This window comes from Sander vitreus, chromosome 20 (assembly GCF_031162955.1).
Source record: "Sander vitreus isolate 19-12246 chromosome 20, sanVit1, whole genome shotgun sequence".
Lineage (NCBI taxonomy): Eukaryota > Metazoa > Chordata > Actinopteri > Perciformes > Percidae > Sander > Sander vitreus.
This window is the reverse complement of record NC_135874.1, coordinates 4,520,037-4,537,908: the sequence shown is the minus strand read 5'-3', so window position 1 is coordinate 4,537,908 and position 17,872 is coordinate 4,520,037. Positions and strand designations below refer to the sequence as shown.

Sequence of the window (17,872 nt, the reverse complement as noted above, 5' to 3'; positions counted from 1 at the left end):
TTTTTCTTTATTCAAGAACAAAACAGTTCACGTCACACACACACACACAGGTTTGTGGCACTATTTTTGTGGGGACCCGTCATTGACATAATGTATTCCCTAGCCACTTACCCTAACCTTGACCATCACAACTAAATGCCTAACCTTAACCCTTACCCTCACCTAATTCTATCCCTAATCCTACAACCAAGTATTAACAGTCAAACAGTAGTGGGGTCCAGCATTTTGGCCACACACAAGTATACTGGACTTCCGGTTTTTGGACCCCACGAATATAGTTAAACAAGCGCACACACACACACACACACACGCACGCACCCCCCCCCCTCCTTAGTGGAAATTAAGGGGGAAAAGAAAACAACAACACCTTGAAAAATTCAATTATCCATCCTTTTAAACTCTTTGTGCATGTGCTTTTGGAGTTCTTTTTGTGCCTAAGATGGTATGCAAATGTAGTGTCTTTTCCCGTAGACTTCTACAGAGGCTGCATGTTCATAACATTCACCAGCAGATGCCTTTGTTTTAAAGCGTTGAAGCCCTCTGCTCAACTCCCCCGCCCAATATCTCCCACCAGCACCACTCAGGAGAGTTATCTAAACTGGCCAGGCAGAGCGGCGAAAGGTTTTGTTAAATTACCTCCAGTAATTAGCCCAGCACGTAGGATAGATGCTAAGCACACACACACACACACACACACACACATACACACACACACACACACACACACACGGCTAATGTGGGCATATACTGCGGCGGCATGCTGCTCCGCTTTCATCCGCAGCATTCATCTCTACTTTAGCAGCAGCTGGGGATGACTTTCCCCCCACCCGCCAGCGACGAGAGTGAGTCAAACTTGACTCACCAGGTACTGCCGCGTCCACTGAGCCCGCTTTGATGACTTTTTATACCGTTTGCAAAGAAAATGTTGTTGCCAGCCTGTGATAATAATGCCACATTACAACGTATTTAAACCAAACACCGCAGAAAAAAAATAAGGATAAAAAAGATCGGCCGGAGTGAACTCTATTTTCCCGATTTAGAATGTTGGTTCTCAATCTGAAACACGACGAGGAAATCGGACGTAAAATAGATCAGACACAGCGACACGCTCTAAAACTTGCAAACAAAATATTTGTGCATTAGTGAGAAAGAAGCAGAGGGAACTGTAAACAAAAGGACATATGCCGTACAATAAATATAATAGACAAATAGTTTACAATTACACAAATGTTTTGTTTGCAAGTTTTACTTTTGAGATGACAATTCGGTTTATTACTTTGGAAGTTTTGTTGGAACTTTGAAAAAGGCACAAAATGAATTCCGTACCACAAAAGATGCCTGCTGTGTGCCACTTGTAACTGCTAACATCTTTAATGATTCTTTGCAGAACAGAAGACAAGAGTACTTAAAATGTGTTCAAAAACTTCACAGACTCTGATTACTGCAAACAAATAAAAACACCTTTCGTCTTTCTCTCACTTTGTTTCTGTTTTAACTGTTAGTTGAAGTGAAAATTATTCATAAAAAACCGAGTCATCAGGGCACACTTAACTGCAAACATTTCTGCTTTCTGAAAAACTCTCTCTCCAGGTAACCAGAAGTCATTACAACATTAAAGAAAACACTATTCGTGCTTATGAAAGATGCTATAAATAACACCACAAGGCAATGTAGATATAAAGTAGAGGTATAGAGGTATAATTGTGTCACACGCCTCTTCTCATGTCTACATAATATGGAAAATGTTCAGAAAGTCTGCCGTCTGCTGTCACCTGGAGTTACTGCCGCACCTGCATGTTAACAAGTCAGTCAGTCTGTTAGATTCTGACTTTATGAAAACCCACACTTCTGTATTATAAATGATCATAATTGAGCATTCCGCTGGTGTCCTGACCTTTGATCTTACTTTTTCTTGTCTGTAACACTGGCAATCACGGAATTTAAGATGATCACACTAGGTACAAAAATCAACCACGTGCATATTGGTTTATTGCAATATACAATGCAGGGTTTTCCCCTGCCATTACAAGGCTTGGGTGCAGAAACCGAGCCGGTTCTGCAATACGTTGCAATGTGGCGTTTTAGGCAGCGCCTAAGCCGAGTGAACGTAACTCAATGACTTTTCACAGATCTAATGATTATAGTTCCAGTTCCTCCCCAGTGGACTTCTTCAGCAAGTTTTGTCTTTAAGCTTTTTGAGTGTTATTTATTATATCTGCTCTAGCTTTTCCAACCTTTTAGATACAGGTACGGTAATAACGGTCCAAAATGATGTGAAAACAAAAACTACCACAAAAGGTACACGAACAGCCAAATGACCACAGAGACCCAAAACAACCCAAAGAAAACAAAATGACCTAAAAATCCCACGAAGAGACAATGCATTTTGTTATTGAAAAACATTGAGCAATGATGCCTAAACCCCCCGGCCAAATACGCGCACCTAAATCTTCCACAAAACACTGCAATGAGTGGAGGTAGATAACTAGATAGAAGGTAATGGTGCACCACAAGCATGTCAGATAAACCACAACAATTTCTTCCCTCCTCCTTTTTTTTTTTGCATCACATGTCCCGATATTCCCTCGTCCCACGGTATCTATAAATAAAAGCAGAGCAGAAGGCATCAGAAAGGTAATCATCTGCCCGTGTTGCCGGGGCCCAAGCTCCATTTGGCAGAAGCCGAGTGAATATATCTCATTGGCGGAGCGAAGTTTGGACTTCCCACCGAGGCTATAAACAACTTTAATGATCTTCAGCTCGCTGCGCGACGCCCGGCCCCCCCTGTATACTCTGATCGCGAGGCCTTAATACACTACTGTAGCGTCCTGATAAAACAGCATGGAAACAAGAGGAGGAACCTGCTCCGAGTCGCTCAATCTGAGGCGGGAGGAGATAGGATAGCGCGTGCTCAGCGTTGGAGCTGGTGAAGGCAGAGAAAAGCTGAGGAGGAAGATCTAAATTGGATCTCTGCGTCTGGGATGTTCCTGCCCTGATGATGATGAGGAGAGCAGGCCGGGAAGAATGGAAGAAAAAGAAAGGTGGAGGTGGGAGAAGAAAAGGTAAAGCAGAGACGGACGAGGTGGAGGCTGCTTGATTCCCACAGCAAGTTGCATCTTTTCATTCTACACAGCCGCACGCACACGCCAACAGCCACACAAACATGCAGAAGTACACACACACACACACACACACACACACACACACACGCAGCAGATAAGTCAGAGCAACAGAAACCCCAGACAACTGATAGGATGAGTGAAGGGCAAGTGAATCAGAAGAGAACGCTAAGGTAAAGTAAGGATGTCAGATAGGAGACGAGAAAGAGAAGGAAAGAAGGAAAAAGATACAAAGAGGAGTAAAGACAAACGAAAAGGGATGTGAAACAGCAAAAAGAGAAGAGGAAGAGAACTGAAACTAAGAAGGGAAACAAGGACACACCAGAATGCAGCAGAACATAAATAAAATAGTGAATAGAGAATGAAAAAATAATGGGAAAAGAAAAGGAGAGAAGAGCGAAAGACAAAAAAAAGAGATGATAAATGGAAAGAACATAAGAGATGAAAAGAACACAAGAGAAACTAAGAAAAGAGTAGAAAGAGGGGACAGAAAGAGAACACGGTTCAAAAAAGAAGAGAAAAGAAGAGGAAAGGGGTACGTAAAACAGGAAAGGAGAGACAACTGAAGAAAAGAGAAGAAAGAGAAGAGCGGGAGACAGGAGGAGAGAAAAGAAAAGGAGACAAAGGAAAGAAGACAAAAAAGGCAGATGAAACCAAGAACAGAAGAGAAGACAAAAAGAGACTAAGTGAAGGGATAACAGGATGCGAAAAAAGAAGTGAAAAGAGAAACAGAACTGCAAAATAGTAAAGGGAAGACAAGTGAAAAAAGAAGAGAGAAGATAACAGTTGAAAAGAAGATGAAAATATGACAAATTGCAGAGAACATTAAGAGGAAAAGAATAGCCAAGAAAAGAGAAAAACACAAGACACATAGAAAGAGAAAAGAAAAAGGGAAAAACGACAGAAGAAGAGGCGAGAACATTAACAAAAAGGGACTAAACAGAGAAGAGAGGACAAAGAAAGAGGCGAGCAGTAAAGAAGGAGAGAAGTGAATAGGGGACAAAAGAAAAGTAAGGAAGCGGGATAGTTTCGGTTGGAGCGGGGATTTGATTAGCTGCTGATCTTCCCGAGGGGGCCCTGCCGCCGGGGCTGCTGGGAGTAACCTTGTGCTCCTTGAGATGCCCCTTGAGATGCATGGCCCCTGTCAGAGCCCAGGGGCCCCGAGCCAGCCGGCTCAAACGGCCCTATAATTCTGCAACACATCTGCATTCACAGGCCATTCATCACAGAGTGCACAGTCACAGGTATAGCTGCCCGCAGCTCCCTGCCCGCGGAATACTCAACTGCAATTTCTATAACTCGGCACAATTCCTACTTTTAAATGTGCTCTGCCGCTGCCTCGGTTACTCAATATCTGCATTTGAATCTGCTCCAACCTCCTTCAACTCCGCCAGTGCGTCAAACCCTTCTCTATAATAAAGTCTTCTCAGCGACTATCTAAAGCTGTGCTTGATCTTTACGTTTAAATCTACCCTTCAACTACTGTACTTCACCATGCTCAATCTCTACTTTTATTCTGGTATACTGGCAATACCAGAAGTCCTGCATTGAAAATATGACTGAAGTATGGGTGTTTTCACATATAGTCCTCTATAAACAAACCAAACAAAAATGTATTAAAAGCAAAAGTACTCAATGCAGAAAATTCCTCACATTTTCGAAACTTGGAAACGATCAAAACAGTTTTGTCAACAAACTGTGGTTAAGTGTTTAATGGTCTAATCATTTCAGCTGGCCTTGTAGGCCTATTAATTGTTGGGTAATTTCATTTATAATGAAACATTGTATTTTATAAACTACATGTGTTTTGTCTGCAAAAACCTTAATGTGTAAAGTCACCAGTAACTAAAGCTGTCAGATGAATTTAGTGGAGTAAAAAGTACAATATTTCTCTCTGAGATGTAGCTGAGTAGAAGTAGAAAGTGGCATGAAAAGAAGAAGAAGTAAAGTACAAGTACCTCAAATTTGTACTTAAGTACCGTACTTGAGTAAATGCACTTGGTGCATCATACCTCTCACTGCAAAAATCTACCCCATAATTTAGCAGTTTCTGCCCTTAGCTTGGTAAAAGAGTGAGATCAGCATATCCTGACAGCCCGACAATTAGTCATGGTATGAACACCACCAGTTTCACACATCAAAGTCTGCCCACAGGTGTTGGGGGAGGACTGGTGCATAAGTGGGAAACATTGTATAGTCTTTTGTGGCTCCAGAGGGAGCTGTGTGAAGCCTGATAAATGGCCCTCAGTGATGTCACTTGAATCAGCGTCGGTTGGGGCTGAAGATACAAGTTTGAATGAAACAAATCTGGGCGTGTGGACTTAGAAAAAAAGGAGCTGACTAGATTTCTGTAGCCCTCTCCATCATTTCCCCGACACTGCATTAGCAGCTAATGCACAGTTGCATTGTGGGTAATGTAGGCGCCAGGTTGTGACAAGAAAGAAGAATCTGGGAACAAAAAAAGACAATAATACTTTTCTTGGCTCTGTTCTATCCATCATGAGTATGAAATTGTCATAAATAGGGTTGGGTACCGAACTCTACTTTTTTGGGTACCGACCAAATTACGTCGGTATTACCAAAGACTGATTCACGTTTATTAAAACTAGAAATTGTTTCCACCGAACCCTACGCTTGCGCTACGCTGGTCGACGTAATGACAGCACCGTTGATTACGGGAAGGTGTTGACGTAGGTGGACCGTTCAATGCAGTAGGCTGTGAGAAAGTGAAAATGGTTGTTTGGCAGTACTTTCAGTCAAAAGAAGGCCATTAAAGTCCAGCTACATGTTCATTTTGCAATGCCGATTTGTCTCGTGGTGGCAAGGACCCTAAACAATACACAACATCGCCACTGTTAAAACATTTGCGTATGTGTAACATCCGAAAGAATACGAGTTGTGCATGAAGGAATCTACAGACAGCAGCCAAAATGCAGCAACTTCAGGTACAGTCACAGCTAAAAACCTGTTTTAACCAGACGACCATTGTTTTGCTAGCACTACACCGAATGAAAAATACACTGCTGTGGACATTGTTTACTTCATTAATGTGTTTACTGTGTTAATGGACTGAGGATGGGAGTAGGATTCGGTATTCAGTTTTGGATTCGGCAGAATCTTAACCAGTGGATTCGGAATTCGGCCGAACCCCAAAAATCTGGATTCAGTGCATCCCTAATCGAAACGGTGCCAAATTTCGGTACCCGAGAGACACAGAGTGGAGCTCAGCGGTCCATTTACCTCTGAACTAGGAAGCCGGAGCTGGGAATGATGTCACACCCAAGTTGAATGCGTTGAAGTCGGATTTTTTATTGTGGGGTTAGCTCTAGCCAGGTTAGCCATTGTTAGCAATGCAAGTTGATAACAACGCATTACGCTGTTTTTTTGTGCATACAAACAGTATAACATGTCCACAGATAGAAGACGAACATGACTGTGTACGACTGATTTAGTGAGACACAAATAAGACAGAAGTGCTTATAACTGTATGTTACTACAGCTTTCACAGCTGTTGATGCACAGGGCATCCATGTTGGATTTTGTGCTCGGGGTACTCTGAGGTTGTCCGAGTTCTGAGCTCGTCATTCTTTTTCAGTGGTGCCTTCTATATCCAATTCAATGTTCAATTTGTTAAATAAAAAGATGTTGGAACTTATTTCCTGTTTGTTTTAAATTCAACAAGCAACTTGTTGTATTTTAGCAGAATACTGAAAGCAGCAGAATTGCAGAACAGAGTACACTTTAATATTTGTTTATTTATCGAAAGTAATATCGTTATCGCATATTTTCCTCATATCGTGCAGTCCTAGTGGGGGATACAACTCTAATCAATCACTAATAAATACTTTGAACAAGTGTTGCACTGGATTTAAAGGGCCTATTTGTCCAAAACACACACACACACACACACAAACCCACCCACTTACCCTGAGCGGTATGTAGTGATGCAGTTCATTTTCCCAGGTATCTGAGATTTCTGCCTCCACACTCCGATATAATGATAGTGAAAGAAGTTTGGTTGTAGTGCTCACAGCATTGAAAAAGAGGTTTATTTAAAAAAACTAAAGAGGACAGTTTCATTAGAAATAGTTTTCTACCTGTGGTGAAAAATGACTGTGACAAATTACGTGTTAACACTTCATCTCCTTAAGTGCTGAGACAAAGAAGTCTGTTTTAATACTGATCACATTGCAGACTGTTCTGATCTCCCCCATTCTTCTGTCTGTGACTCCATTTATTCAATTGTCAGGAAACAGCAGGTGTTTCCTCTTGGAAGTGTGTCTTGTTTACTCCACTGTATAAATCTTGAGGACTTTTCTCTACGCCGAGATTGATAAAGACATTTATGTAAGAGAGTTTTCTTCAATCAACACTTCCTAATAAAAAGTCCATATAAAAACTGTCCATATTGAGGCTTTTTTAAATGCTTTGAGCTGTACAAACTAAATTCTGTTCATCTTCATATACTGGTGGCAGGAGCTTCATAGATAGACGTCTCCAAACCTCGGCATTGCTTGATACGAGAAAATGTGTTTTTGTTATATAGAGAATGACATTGTTTGTCTTAGTAAAAACTAGGCATCTCAAACCAAACAATAATTACAGCAACCGAAAGTAACGAATGCAAAATATTACACAAAGGCTAAAAATGTGAAGCCAAAGAAGTTGTGTTTGCATCCAACATCGCAGTTCAAACTAGGGGTGTGAAAAAAAAAAAAAAAGATTCACATTGGTATCGTGATTCAAGCTCTACCGATTCAAAATCAATTCATAGAATTCCAAAAATCGATTCATGGTTTTTTTGTTTTTTTTAAATTGTATGTCTACTGCAATCACATGGGAAAAGTAACTACATTTACATACTGTGAATTGTTTTTTTTTTTTTTTTTTAAGATGATGTTTTTGGGCATTTTAAGCCTTTATTTGACAGGACAGCAGAAGACATGAAAGGAGAGATAGAAGGGGAATGACACGCAGCAAAGGGCCACAGGTCGGAATAGAACCCAGGCCCGCTGCGTCGAGGAGTAAACCTCTATATATGGGCGCCCGCTCTACCAGCTGAGCTATCCGGGCGCCGGTGAATCGTTTCGAAAATCGATTTTGAATCGAATCTTGAGCCTACAAATCGATATAGAATCGAATCGTGACATTTTCTGAATCGTGCACCCCTAGTTCAATTTCTACAACATTTCTAGCTTTTTAGTTTGGGGTTTTGACTTCTGGCATTCCTCAGACAACCGTTGATCATTTATTTCACAGCTATTACACGTTTATTTAATATTCACTTTCGTTTTTTGGGGAGCTAGACAAACAATAGCAACACACCCAGAAACTAAAAGTGAGGGGCTGTGTCTGATCCATACTGACTAAACCTGCTACCTTAGAGTTCTCCGTCAGTGGTGAAAAAACAGATGGTTTGATGCACCAAAACAAGGCTGCTTTGTATGATGAATCATGACTTTATATATATAAAAATAATAGTGTCCCCTAATGTTCTTAATTTCCATGCCAGCAAACATTTCCTGCAAGTAGGCGTTTAATAATTATTTCTTTTCCAAATAAAGAACCTCAATGTTGGAACGAAACTCTTATCCCATTTCTAAGTATAGTCTTAATCTACAATACGTAGCACTCATCTGCATGTATTTAACTCCAGGGTGAACTGAATTCATTCTCATTAGAATGCACCGTCTTCCCACAATAACTGGCTAGAACTGGTATAATGCGCCGTGTTACTTATCAGCAGCCCACTTTCATCATCAGGCAGCCTTCACACTGTCCCAGCAAAAAGTACACCGCATTGGCCCTCATTAGGTGTACTAGACCTGCACTACACTTCAAACTCTTCCCCTTAAGTGAGCTCAATTTAGCCTCCTTGGCTTGTTAAAAACTAATGGAATCAATTTAAAGAGCTGCAGTGGTATTCAGATCCTTTACTTAAGTAAAAGTACTAATACCACACTGTGAAAATAACTCTGTTACAAGTAAAAGTCCTGCATTGAAAATGTTGCTTAAATAAAAGTATGAAAGTATGATTAGGAAAAGGTACTTAAAATATTGAATGTAAAAGTCCTCAATGCAGAAACATCCTCAAATTTTAGGAACTGGAAACGATCTAAACTGTGTTTAATCGGCTAAGAGTAATAATTTCAGCTGGACTTGTAGGCCGTCATATTTTTGGGTAGTTTCTACATGTGTTTTCTGTGCAAACATCTTCATTTGTAAAGTAACTAAAGCTGTCAGATGAATGTAGTGGAGTAAAAAGTACAATATCTTTCTCTGAGATGTAGCGGAGTAGAAGTAGAAAGTGGCATGAAAAGAAAAGACTCATGTAGAGTACAAGTACCTCAACATTTGTACTTTAGTACAGTACTTAGTAACTTTCCACCAATGAAGAGCTCCGTCTAAAAAAATAAAAAAAAAAAAGAAGACCTAAAACAGATGATGTGAGGAAATCATCCCGACGGTAATCACAGTCGACGGGCACTAGACTGAGCTCCCACTTGAGGAAGGATGAACGAGGAACCGATGATGGATGGAGCTTCCTCCGTTTTGCGGCCCTGTCAGCCCAGACAAAAAATAGAATCCCTGGGATTTGGCAGTAATAGCTCTAAGAAAAGGTTGTGCTCACCTTGACGTTTCCGCCTATCAGGTCAGGCGGCTCGTCGTCCGTCTCCAAGGCGACGTTTATGGTGGCGAAAGGCCGGCTGGCCATCTGTTGCATTTCCCTCAGCAGTTGCTAGGGAGAAGGAGGAAGAAGAGGAGTGTGGAGGTCAGTGAGAGGTAAACACAGACTGTCTACCGTCTATTCTCCAATCAACTGCCCAGCATGTCTTTCATTTCTAGTTACTGAATAGAACGTATTAAAAGGTCCTATGACATGCTGCTTTTTGGATGCTTTTATATAGGCCTTAGTGGTCCCCTAATACTGTATCTGAAGTCTCTTTTATATAGACCATAGTGGTCCCCTAATACTGTATCTGAAGTCTCTTTTATATAGACCTTAGTGGTCCCCTAATACTGTATCTGAAGTCTCTTTTATATAGGCCTTAGTGGTCCCCTAATACTGTATCTGAAGTCTCTTTTATATAGGCCTTAGTGGTCCCCTAATACTGTATCTGAAGTCTCTTTTATATAGGCCTTAGTGGTCCCCTAATACTGTATCTGAAGTCTCTTTTATATAGACCTCAGTGGTCCCCTAATACTGTATCTGAAGTCTCTTTTATATAGACCTCAGTGGTCCCCTAATACTGTATCTGAAGTCTCTTTTATATAGACCTCAGTGGTCCCCTAATACTGTATCTGAAGTCTCTTTTATATAGACCATAGTGGTCCCCTAATACTGTATCTGAAGTCTCTTTTATATAGGCCTTAGTGGTCCCCTAATACTGTATCTGAAGTCTCTTTTATATAGACCTCAGTGGTCCCCTAATACTGTATCTGAAGTCTCTTTTATATAGGCCTTAGTGGTCCCCTAATACTGTATCTGAAGTCTCTTTCCTGAAATTCAGCCTTGGTGCAGAATTACAGCCACTAGAGCCAGTCCCACAATGAGCTTTCCTTAGGATGTGCCATGGTTTATACCTATCACCATTTCTAGCCACTGGGGGACCATAGGCAGGATGGGGGAACGCATATTAATGTTAAAAAACCTCAAAGTGAAATTTTCATGCTGTGGGACCTTTAACACACGGTTAAGTTGTTTTTAAAGGACTAGTTCACACACAACTTGAAATCAAGGAGGCAAGGATGCAAGTATTCAGATCTTGACATTAGGCAGTCATTTGATCAATTGTTAAAATAAATATATAATTATTTTCTTTAAGCTTTAAAAGTAGAAGTACTCATTATCCAGAATGGTGCTTTTAATGCTTTATAAATCAGTAATGATTGTAATGAACCTGGCAACCCAAAGACATTAATAATAATAGCATACGACTAAGCTTTAACACATTAGTACATGATAGAATACCTATTAATTGAGGCAAAAATCACAATGTATAAACCATTTGCCTTATTGGAATGTGGTGCCCAACATTATTGCTGTAGCTGGTGCAGCTAATTATTAAAGCTTAGTTATTTCCTGTCGACCGTCTGTAAAAATCATGTTTTATGAGCACACTGTATGTTTTGCATGTAAAATCTTTCGTAGTCGTCAGCATTTTTCCCTCCAAAATGCAGTGGCGCAGAGGTTTAAACAACCTTGTCATGTAAATAGTGAAGTAAAGTATCCTTTAAAGTGTACCTAAGCTAACTTTAAATGTAACTTTCACCACTGCAAGGCGGAGACATTTGGTCTGATTTATAACATGGATCTCGGCCAGAGAAAGAGGAGGAGGATGCAGGTGATTATGAGGGAAGGAGGGAGGGGAGATGGAACAGAAGCTGAGGAAAGAGAGAACAGAAATAAGGCCAAGAAGAAACAGGAAAAGGATGAGGATCGTAATGATTTGAAAGGAGACAAGGGGAGAAAGAGGAGGTAAGCCAGAGAGCACAGTAAAGAAGGCCATACACTGTCAAAGTGCTATGAATAGAGAAACAAACGGCGTCAACTGTCAAGGCACCAAGACCTAAATACCAGCAGCAACAGGGCCCTCGAAAACAAATCAAAAACACCTGCAACCGTTGAACGAGCAGGAAGAAAGGAAGTCAAACACGTTGGAAAGGAAACATCTAATCGAGGGTTCTGTTTGAAATACATCTCCGAGTACTTCAGACGTTTTCATCCCCCTGTGAGCCTGTCAATTGTGTCTATTGACATGTCAGTCCTTTCTCTCTAAATGCAATGCCTTATAATCATATCCTTACCAAGGACTAAAAAAATAGCTGGAGGGAAAGTGTCTCTTTCTCTCTACAGTAAAGCCTGACAAGGAGAAAAGAAAAAAAAAACATCTAAATTTAATGTCCCGTGTTCCCTTTCTTTGTGGAGCAAGCCAGCTCATTAAATTCCTGCGTGCGTCCATGGGTGTGTGTCTGTATCTCCCACACTCCTCTCTGCTCTCGAGTCACTACTTTAAAAAATAGGAATGGTTTAACATTTCAGGGAACAAGTTTATTGGCATTCTTGCTGAGCATTAAATGTGATCGATTGCACTCTGATGTCTATTAAATACGAGGCTGCAGCTGGTTAGCTTAGCTTAGCAACAAAGATGAGAAGTAGAGGGGAAGAAGCTAGCCTGGCTCTGTCCAAAGGAAGCAAAATCTGCCAGCCTACCAGCACCTCTAAAGTTTACAGATTCATATTTATTTATTTATTTATTTATTTATTTTTTTTGGGGGGGGGGGGGGTTTCAACGTTTGGGTCCCTTTTTTCAAAATTGATATCACTTTAGCTGACGTTTTGTCACCTTTTTCCAACGTTTTTTTTTTACATTTTCGGTGCATATTTCGACATCCCATATTTTCGAATATTAAAAAACTTTGAAAACGGGTCAAATTTGACCCAAGCACATTTGGAGTTATTGTGGGAACATTGACTGAGCCAGGCTAGATGTTCTCACGTTCTTCATGCTTAGCTAAGCTAACTGTCTCCAGCTTCATATTGAACAGGAGTGGTATTTGTCTCAGAAATAATTGTGATGAACAATATAATTGTCTCTTTCAGTCAAATAAAAACATTTATTTATTGATTACTTTTCTGAACAAAGTAAAGTTTTGAATGAATCCCAGGATACATGTAATGGTAATATCACCGTTATGTGACCATGATGTAATAACACAAATCTATGAAGTAAACCACTCTTTATTATCATAACACTTTTTTCCTAACTGTAACCCCCCCCCCCCTTGTCATTTGTGTTGCTATGAACATGTATTAGTGTCAATAACTAACAACTGAAATAATTAAAATATATAGTCCGACCAATATTCACTTATATAATTACAATTTGGCATATCTAAAAGAAAATCAACAATTACCAGTCATAAGCCTTAAGACCTTAGCTAATGTTAGCAATTAATTGTGGTTTAACAAAGAAACCGCGATTATGTAAACACAAATGACAATTAGACAATTATGTCATAATTGTTCAACACGGTCTCACGTTATTTTTAATCTATTGATTTGTGTACACGGACATGTTAATATCGTTTATTTCGTGGTGGCCAGCACGTAATGGGAAGCATCTATACGGAGGTTGGGTTTAGGAAAAGAAGAATGGGGAAAGTTAACGTCCCGTGACACGATCCACGGTCTGTGGGGGACACGGGACAACAACAGGACGGTTGTGTTTAGGAAAAGAAGAACGGGGAAAGTTAACGTCACGCGCCGGGACACGATCCCCGGTCTCCAGGGTGAAAGTCCTGTGTTGTTTGACCCATCCACCTCCCTGAGCCAACCTCCCTGCGCAGATTTTCGGCATTTCATACTACTCGCTACCATAGTCGTGCTCAGATCACGAAAGATGCTTCCCGTTGAAATACATTAGTTTAAAATACGTGCTGACCACAACAAAATAAACAACATGAACGTGTCCGTGTATACGAATGTAGAAAATACCAAATATTTGAAATACAGCTTCTCAAATATGACTAAAAAGGATTTTGAATTATTTATTTTTCTCTTGACAGTTCACAAAATAAATTAGTATTTATAAATGAAGTATTTTGTTGACATAACCTCTCCTGGTAATTGGGATGGCAATCATTATCCTTGACATTTTCTATACCAAAGGACAAATCAATGAATCACATTGGCAAGTTATTCTTATGCAGCCCTTACACTTTTACCATTTTCTCACAAACTAACATTAACATTCCACTATTTAATTGGGTGACCTAAAATAAGCAGCAACGCGCACACAGTTTCAATGCACACAGCAGTTTAGAAAGTATGACTGCAGCCAGAGTAATGTCATCTGATAGAAGATGATGCGTGACCTACCTGGATACTGCCTGAATGAATACTTTCTCATATTGTTTTTGTAAAGGAAGTTAAATAGCAAATGTGCAAGTCAATAAGACATAAAAGTGCTTAATAAAGCCAGTGATAACACAGAATTATACACTATAAGAGAAGGTTTATAAAAAGAAAGATGACAAACTACAACCAAAAACTATAAATCGAAACAATGCGATACATTATAGTACAGACAATAACACCCATGAAGTATGAATGAATCCAAACACAATCGCAAGAAGAGTCGCCTCATTCCCGTGTACACAGATATTATAAAGAGGCCCAGTGTAACGTCTTGCTGTTGTACACTCTTTGCTGCCACCACAGCAGTCAACACGCACTAACAAATGAAAACGCGAATGAGCAACTCATTAAGCTGATTCCCGATTTGTCATGATTAGATATCCCACTGTGTGAAGTATCAAGAGTGCCAAAATATGTAGCCTTTGTAGTGCGAGGAGGCACAGCAGCCCGAGTACTCTCTTGCACTGGAGTCTGATTTACTTTGTCTTTGACAGAAATTACAATCTTTTAACAGAACCTCTTATTAAGTACTAATACAATTTGTGACTTTCTGGCCAACCAAACAACCAACCAACCAAAGCTCAACACTGCTGATAAGACTCCTCAAAACCCACCACAGCCTACGGACTCCGTTAAATCCTGTTTATCCCGGCAAACGTTGTCACCACTAATCCATTTATTTATTTACAGTTTTGTTTGTTCTCTTTGTGGGTCACTTGTTTTGCCTTCATGTAAAGCGTTCTTGGGTCCCTTGGAAGGCGCTATACAAATCCAAGCTATTGTTATTAAGAGACAGGTTTCACTCTGAGGTAAGATAATGAACGTTAACTCATAAAATGAACTGCAAGAAGTTCAATCAACTCATTCATAATGACGCAACAGGCTGAGCCGGGGCAGCAACATCACAGCCTGGAGCTGTGGGCAAATCTGCATGCAGACACATCCTTTTTCATAAGCGGTGCTCCTTGAACAGCACAAAGCAACAGAATTGATTTAGTGGATAAAAAGCAGATGGAGGAGCATCTCAATGTTGCGGTAAACAAACTTTAAATATTCTGTCCATCTCCTCTGAGCCTCTCTGCAAACAGACTGGTCTCTTGTCTAACATACAGCTAACCTTTGTTTAAACAGGGACACTCGGCTGAACTTTTTTTTGTCATATTCCCAATTAAATATTTGTACTGAACAACTAGGAAGTGTCCACAATCGAGGGCTTGCGTTTCTGAACAATAAGCTGATCCAAAGGAGTTTTTTTGCTCAAGGGAAATCAGAGTCTCAAGTTCCATCAACCTGGATCCAAAACATTCTTATTGACAATTAAAATAAAAAAATAAAACCAAATCAATGCTTAAAAAACACAAATAAATAAGTCTTCCAATCTACAGTATTTTCCCATGACAAGACAGTAAATGTGATCCAATGTTTCAAACCAGAGGTAAGAGAGGAGGGCTGAAGATTGAGCGTGAGAATTACGAGCACAACCGTCTTGGACCGAGTCCTACAGAAGATATTTCTTTGCTACAAATCTCATTATTCCGTGCTGTGAGTAGGCAGCTGCTGTACAGCTCCAAAGATAACCAGAAGCCAGACGAGTTACAGTGCAAGTCGCCTACTTCTTAAATTGGCTCTTAGTTTTCTGCAGGGTAGTTAGTGTGTGAGCAAACATCCGACTGTGGCAGAGCGAACTGTGCATATATAAACCAAATTATGAGACACACACAGAGTTTGGAGATACCTGCACATGAGCAGTCATGTATGCGTGTGCATATTTTCACAAATGCAAATGAATTTTCTCAAACACACACAGAGAGACAGAGAGAGAGAGAGAGACAAAACAAATGTGCTTGCAGGTGACGTAAGCATGTGTAAATTAAATGCAGAGGCATAAATAGAAACTAGTGCGAAAACAGTTATTGTATATAGCGCAATAAACTGTAAACACCACATTGTCTTATTACCACCTAATAATGAAATGCCAAAGGAGTCATTTACACACCCATGTGATGGATGCTAAAGTCCAATATTCACGCTCCTTTTAGCCTGGATTCGGTCCCAAGATATCTGGCTCTTGAGGTGCGACTTGCTCCACTACGTTCACCAGCAAATCGTTAACTTTGTTGGTCTGATGTTTGGGGCTGAGTAGGTAGTGTACGGGGGGGTGGGGGGTGTTATCAGAGCGTTTTCTGCTGAAAACACCTTCTTGCTGCAGCTGAAACCGATGCTGCTGAGAGCAGTGAGACTGAACCTAAACAGTAAAGCTGTGGGCCAAAAAGACAAATAATATATAATAATGCTACATGTGCAAATATTGATTATAGCTGCTATATGAAAAAAAAAAAAAAATTCTATAGATTAATTACTAATGACAATTATCAGTTGCAGACTTAGAAGAAACTAGTAGATTCACAAACATGTGCATTTCACTCTCTCACAGGGGCATTCTCAGCCGTGCGCCACAGAGATTGAGTGCGTCAGCAGAGCGTATAGAAAAAAACGGAGGGAGGGAGGGAGGGAGGAGGAAAAAGCAAGATGCAGGAGAGAAACAAAAGAGCAGGGGAAATGAGACCAAAGAAAAGTAAGGGAGGATGTTGGAGAGGGACAAGTGACTGCAAAAACAGCAAAGAAGAGGTAAAAAGAAAGAAAGAAAAAAAAAGAGAGCGAAGAGAGAGAAATGGGAGCAAAAACAAAGACAAATGTTTTCAAAGGTTCGCCCCTGGGAAGAGGGGATAGAGTGCCGGATCGCCTGGGCGCCCAGAACACACACACACACACACACACACACACACACAGATAAACACACACACACACACAGACACACAGAGATAAACACACACACACAGACACGCACAGAGATAAACACACACACACACACCCCATCAAGCCGTTTATTTATTGATGCGTCTGTTTAAAAATGCCTTCAGTGAAAGAGCTCTCAATCATCCTTCAGCCCCACTGAAGGAAAACTGTGGAGTGAGAGTCAAGGAGGGCAGGGAGAGAGGGAGAGGAAATCTTCCGTCTGTGAAGCAACGTTAGCTGCTTCTCTCTCTCACTTCATCTCTCCATCGGTGAGGTGGGGGTGCAGAGGACACACGCTGTGAATACTGACAAGGGAGAAGGCTTTGATCCCTCCCTTTCTCTCTCCACATCTTTCTGTCTCTTCTTCCTCTCTTTTATACCTCCATCTACTCCCCAACTCTCCCTCTACGGCGGCCTCCTGCTGCCCCTGCCTCTCCATCTATCACACCCTCCCTCTTAATCTCTCCCCTCCCCACAATGATAATCAATAGTCCATCAAAGCACCAACAAAAAGCAAAAAAAGTAGAAATGAAAAAAAAATTAAATAAAAAGGTAAAGAAACTTCAGTAAGCTTGGGATGAGATGACATGAAGGTGGTCCATAACTATGGAAACCCCTCAAATAAAGCAATAACTGATGAGTCACTGAAAGGGCATTTAACCAATGACCACGGTGAACACCTGCCTGTCTCTGTGTAAAGACTCCCATTTCAACTCTCACTCTGAGGTTGAAATGGATCCTTTGGACAGCAACAAGACGCCTCAACATATGAGTGGTCTGTAGTAGAGTTTTTGTCAAGAAGGGAGCCCCCAAAACACAAGGAGACAGGATTTGACATCTGCTAGCCAGCAGTTTCTGGACCAAGGCCAGTGTTTTACGAAAACAAGAGTTTAGCTACCTTATACATTTCTGATTTGTAGATGATGTTTAAACTGTTTGGCAGGCTGCCAGTCTCCTCTGATAGCACTAATGTTAGTGAGAATAATAACACATGGACTAGCTCTAATCTAGCTAGATCTTCTATCTGCTGGTCAGA

General features: G+C 40.6%; 1 protein-coding gene across 2 annotated transcripts in view; it reads right to left on the bottom strand.

Annotated features, from left to right (window-relative positions):
* The window catches only part of atrn (attractin), a 160,141-nt gene that overhangs the window by 13,376 nt on the left and 128,893 nt on the right, over window positions 1-17,872 (bottom strand). For both annotated transcript variants that reach the window (XM_078277614.1, XM_078277615.1), the window contains exon 27: window positions 9,751-9,858. In XM_078277614.1, coding sequence (XP_078133740.1) covers window positions 9,751-9,858 — 108 coding nt within the window. The remainder of the gene's footprint in view (window positions 1-9,750; window positions 9,859-17,872) is intronic.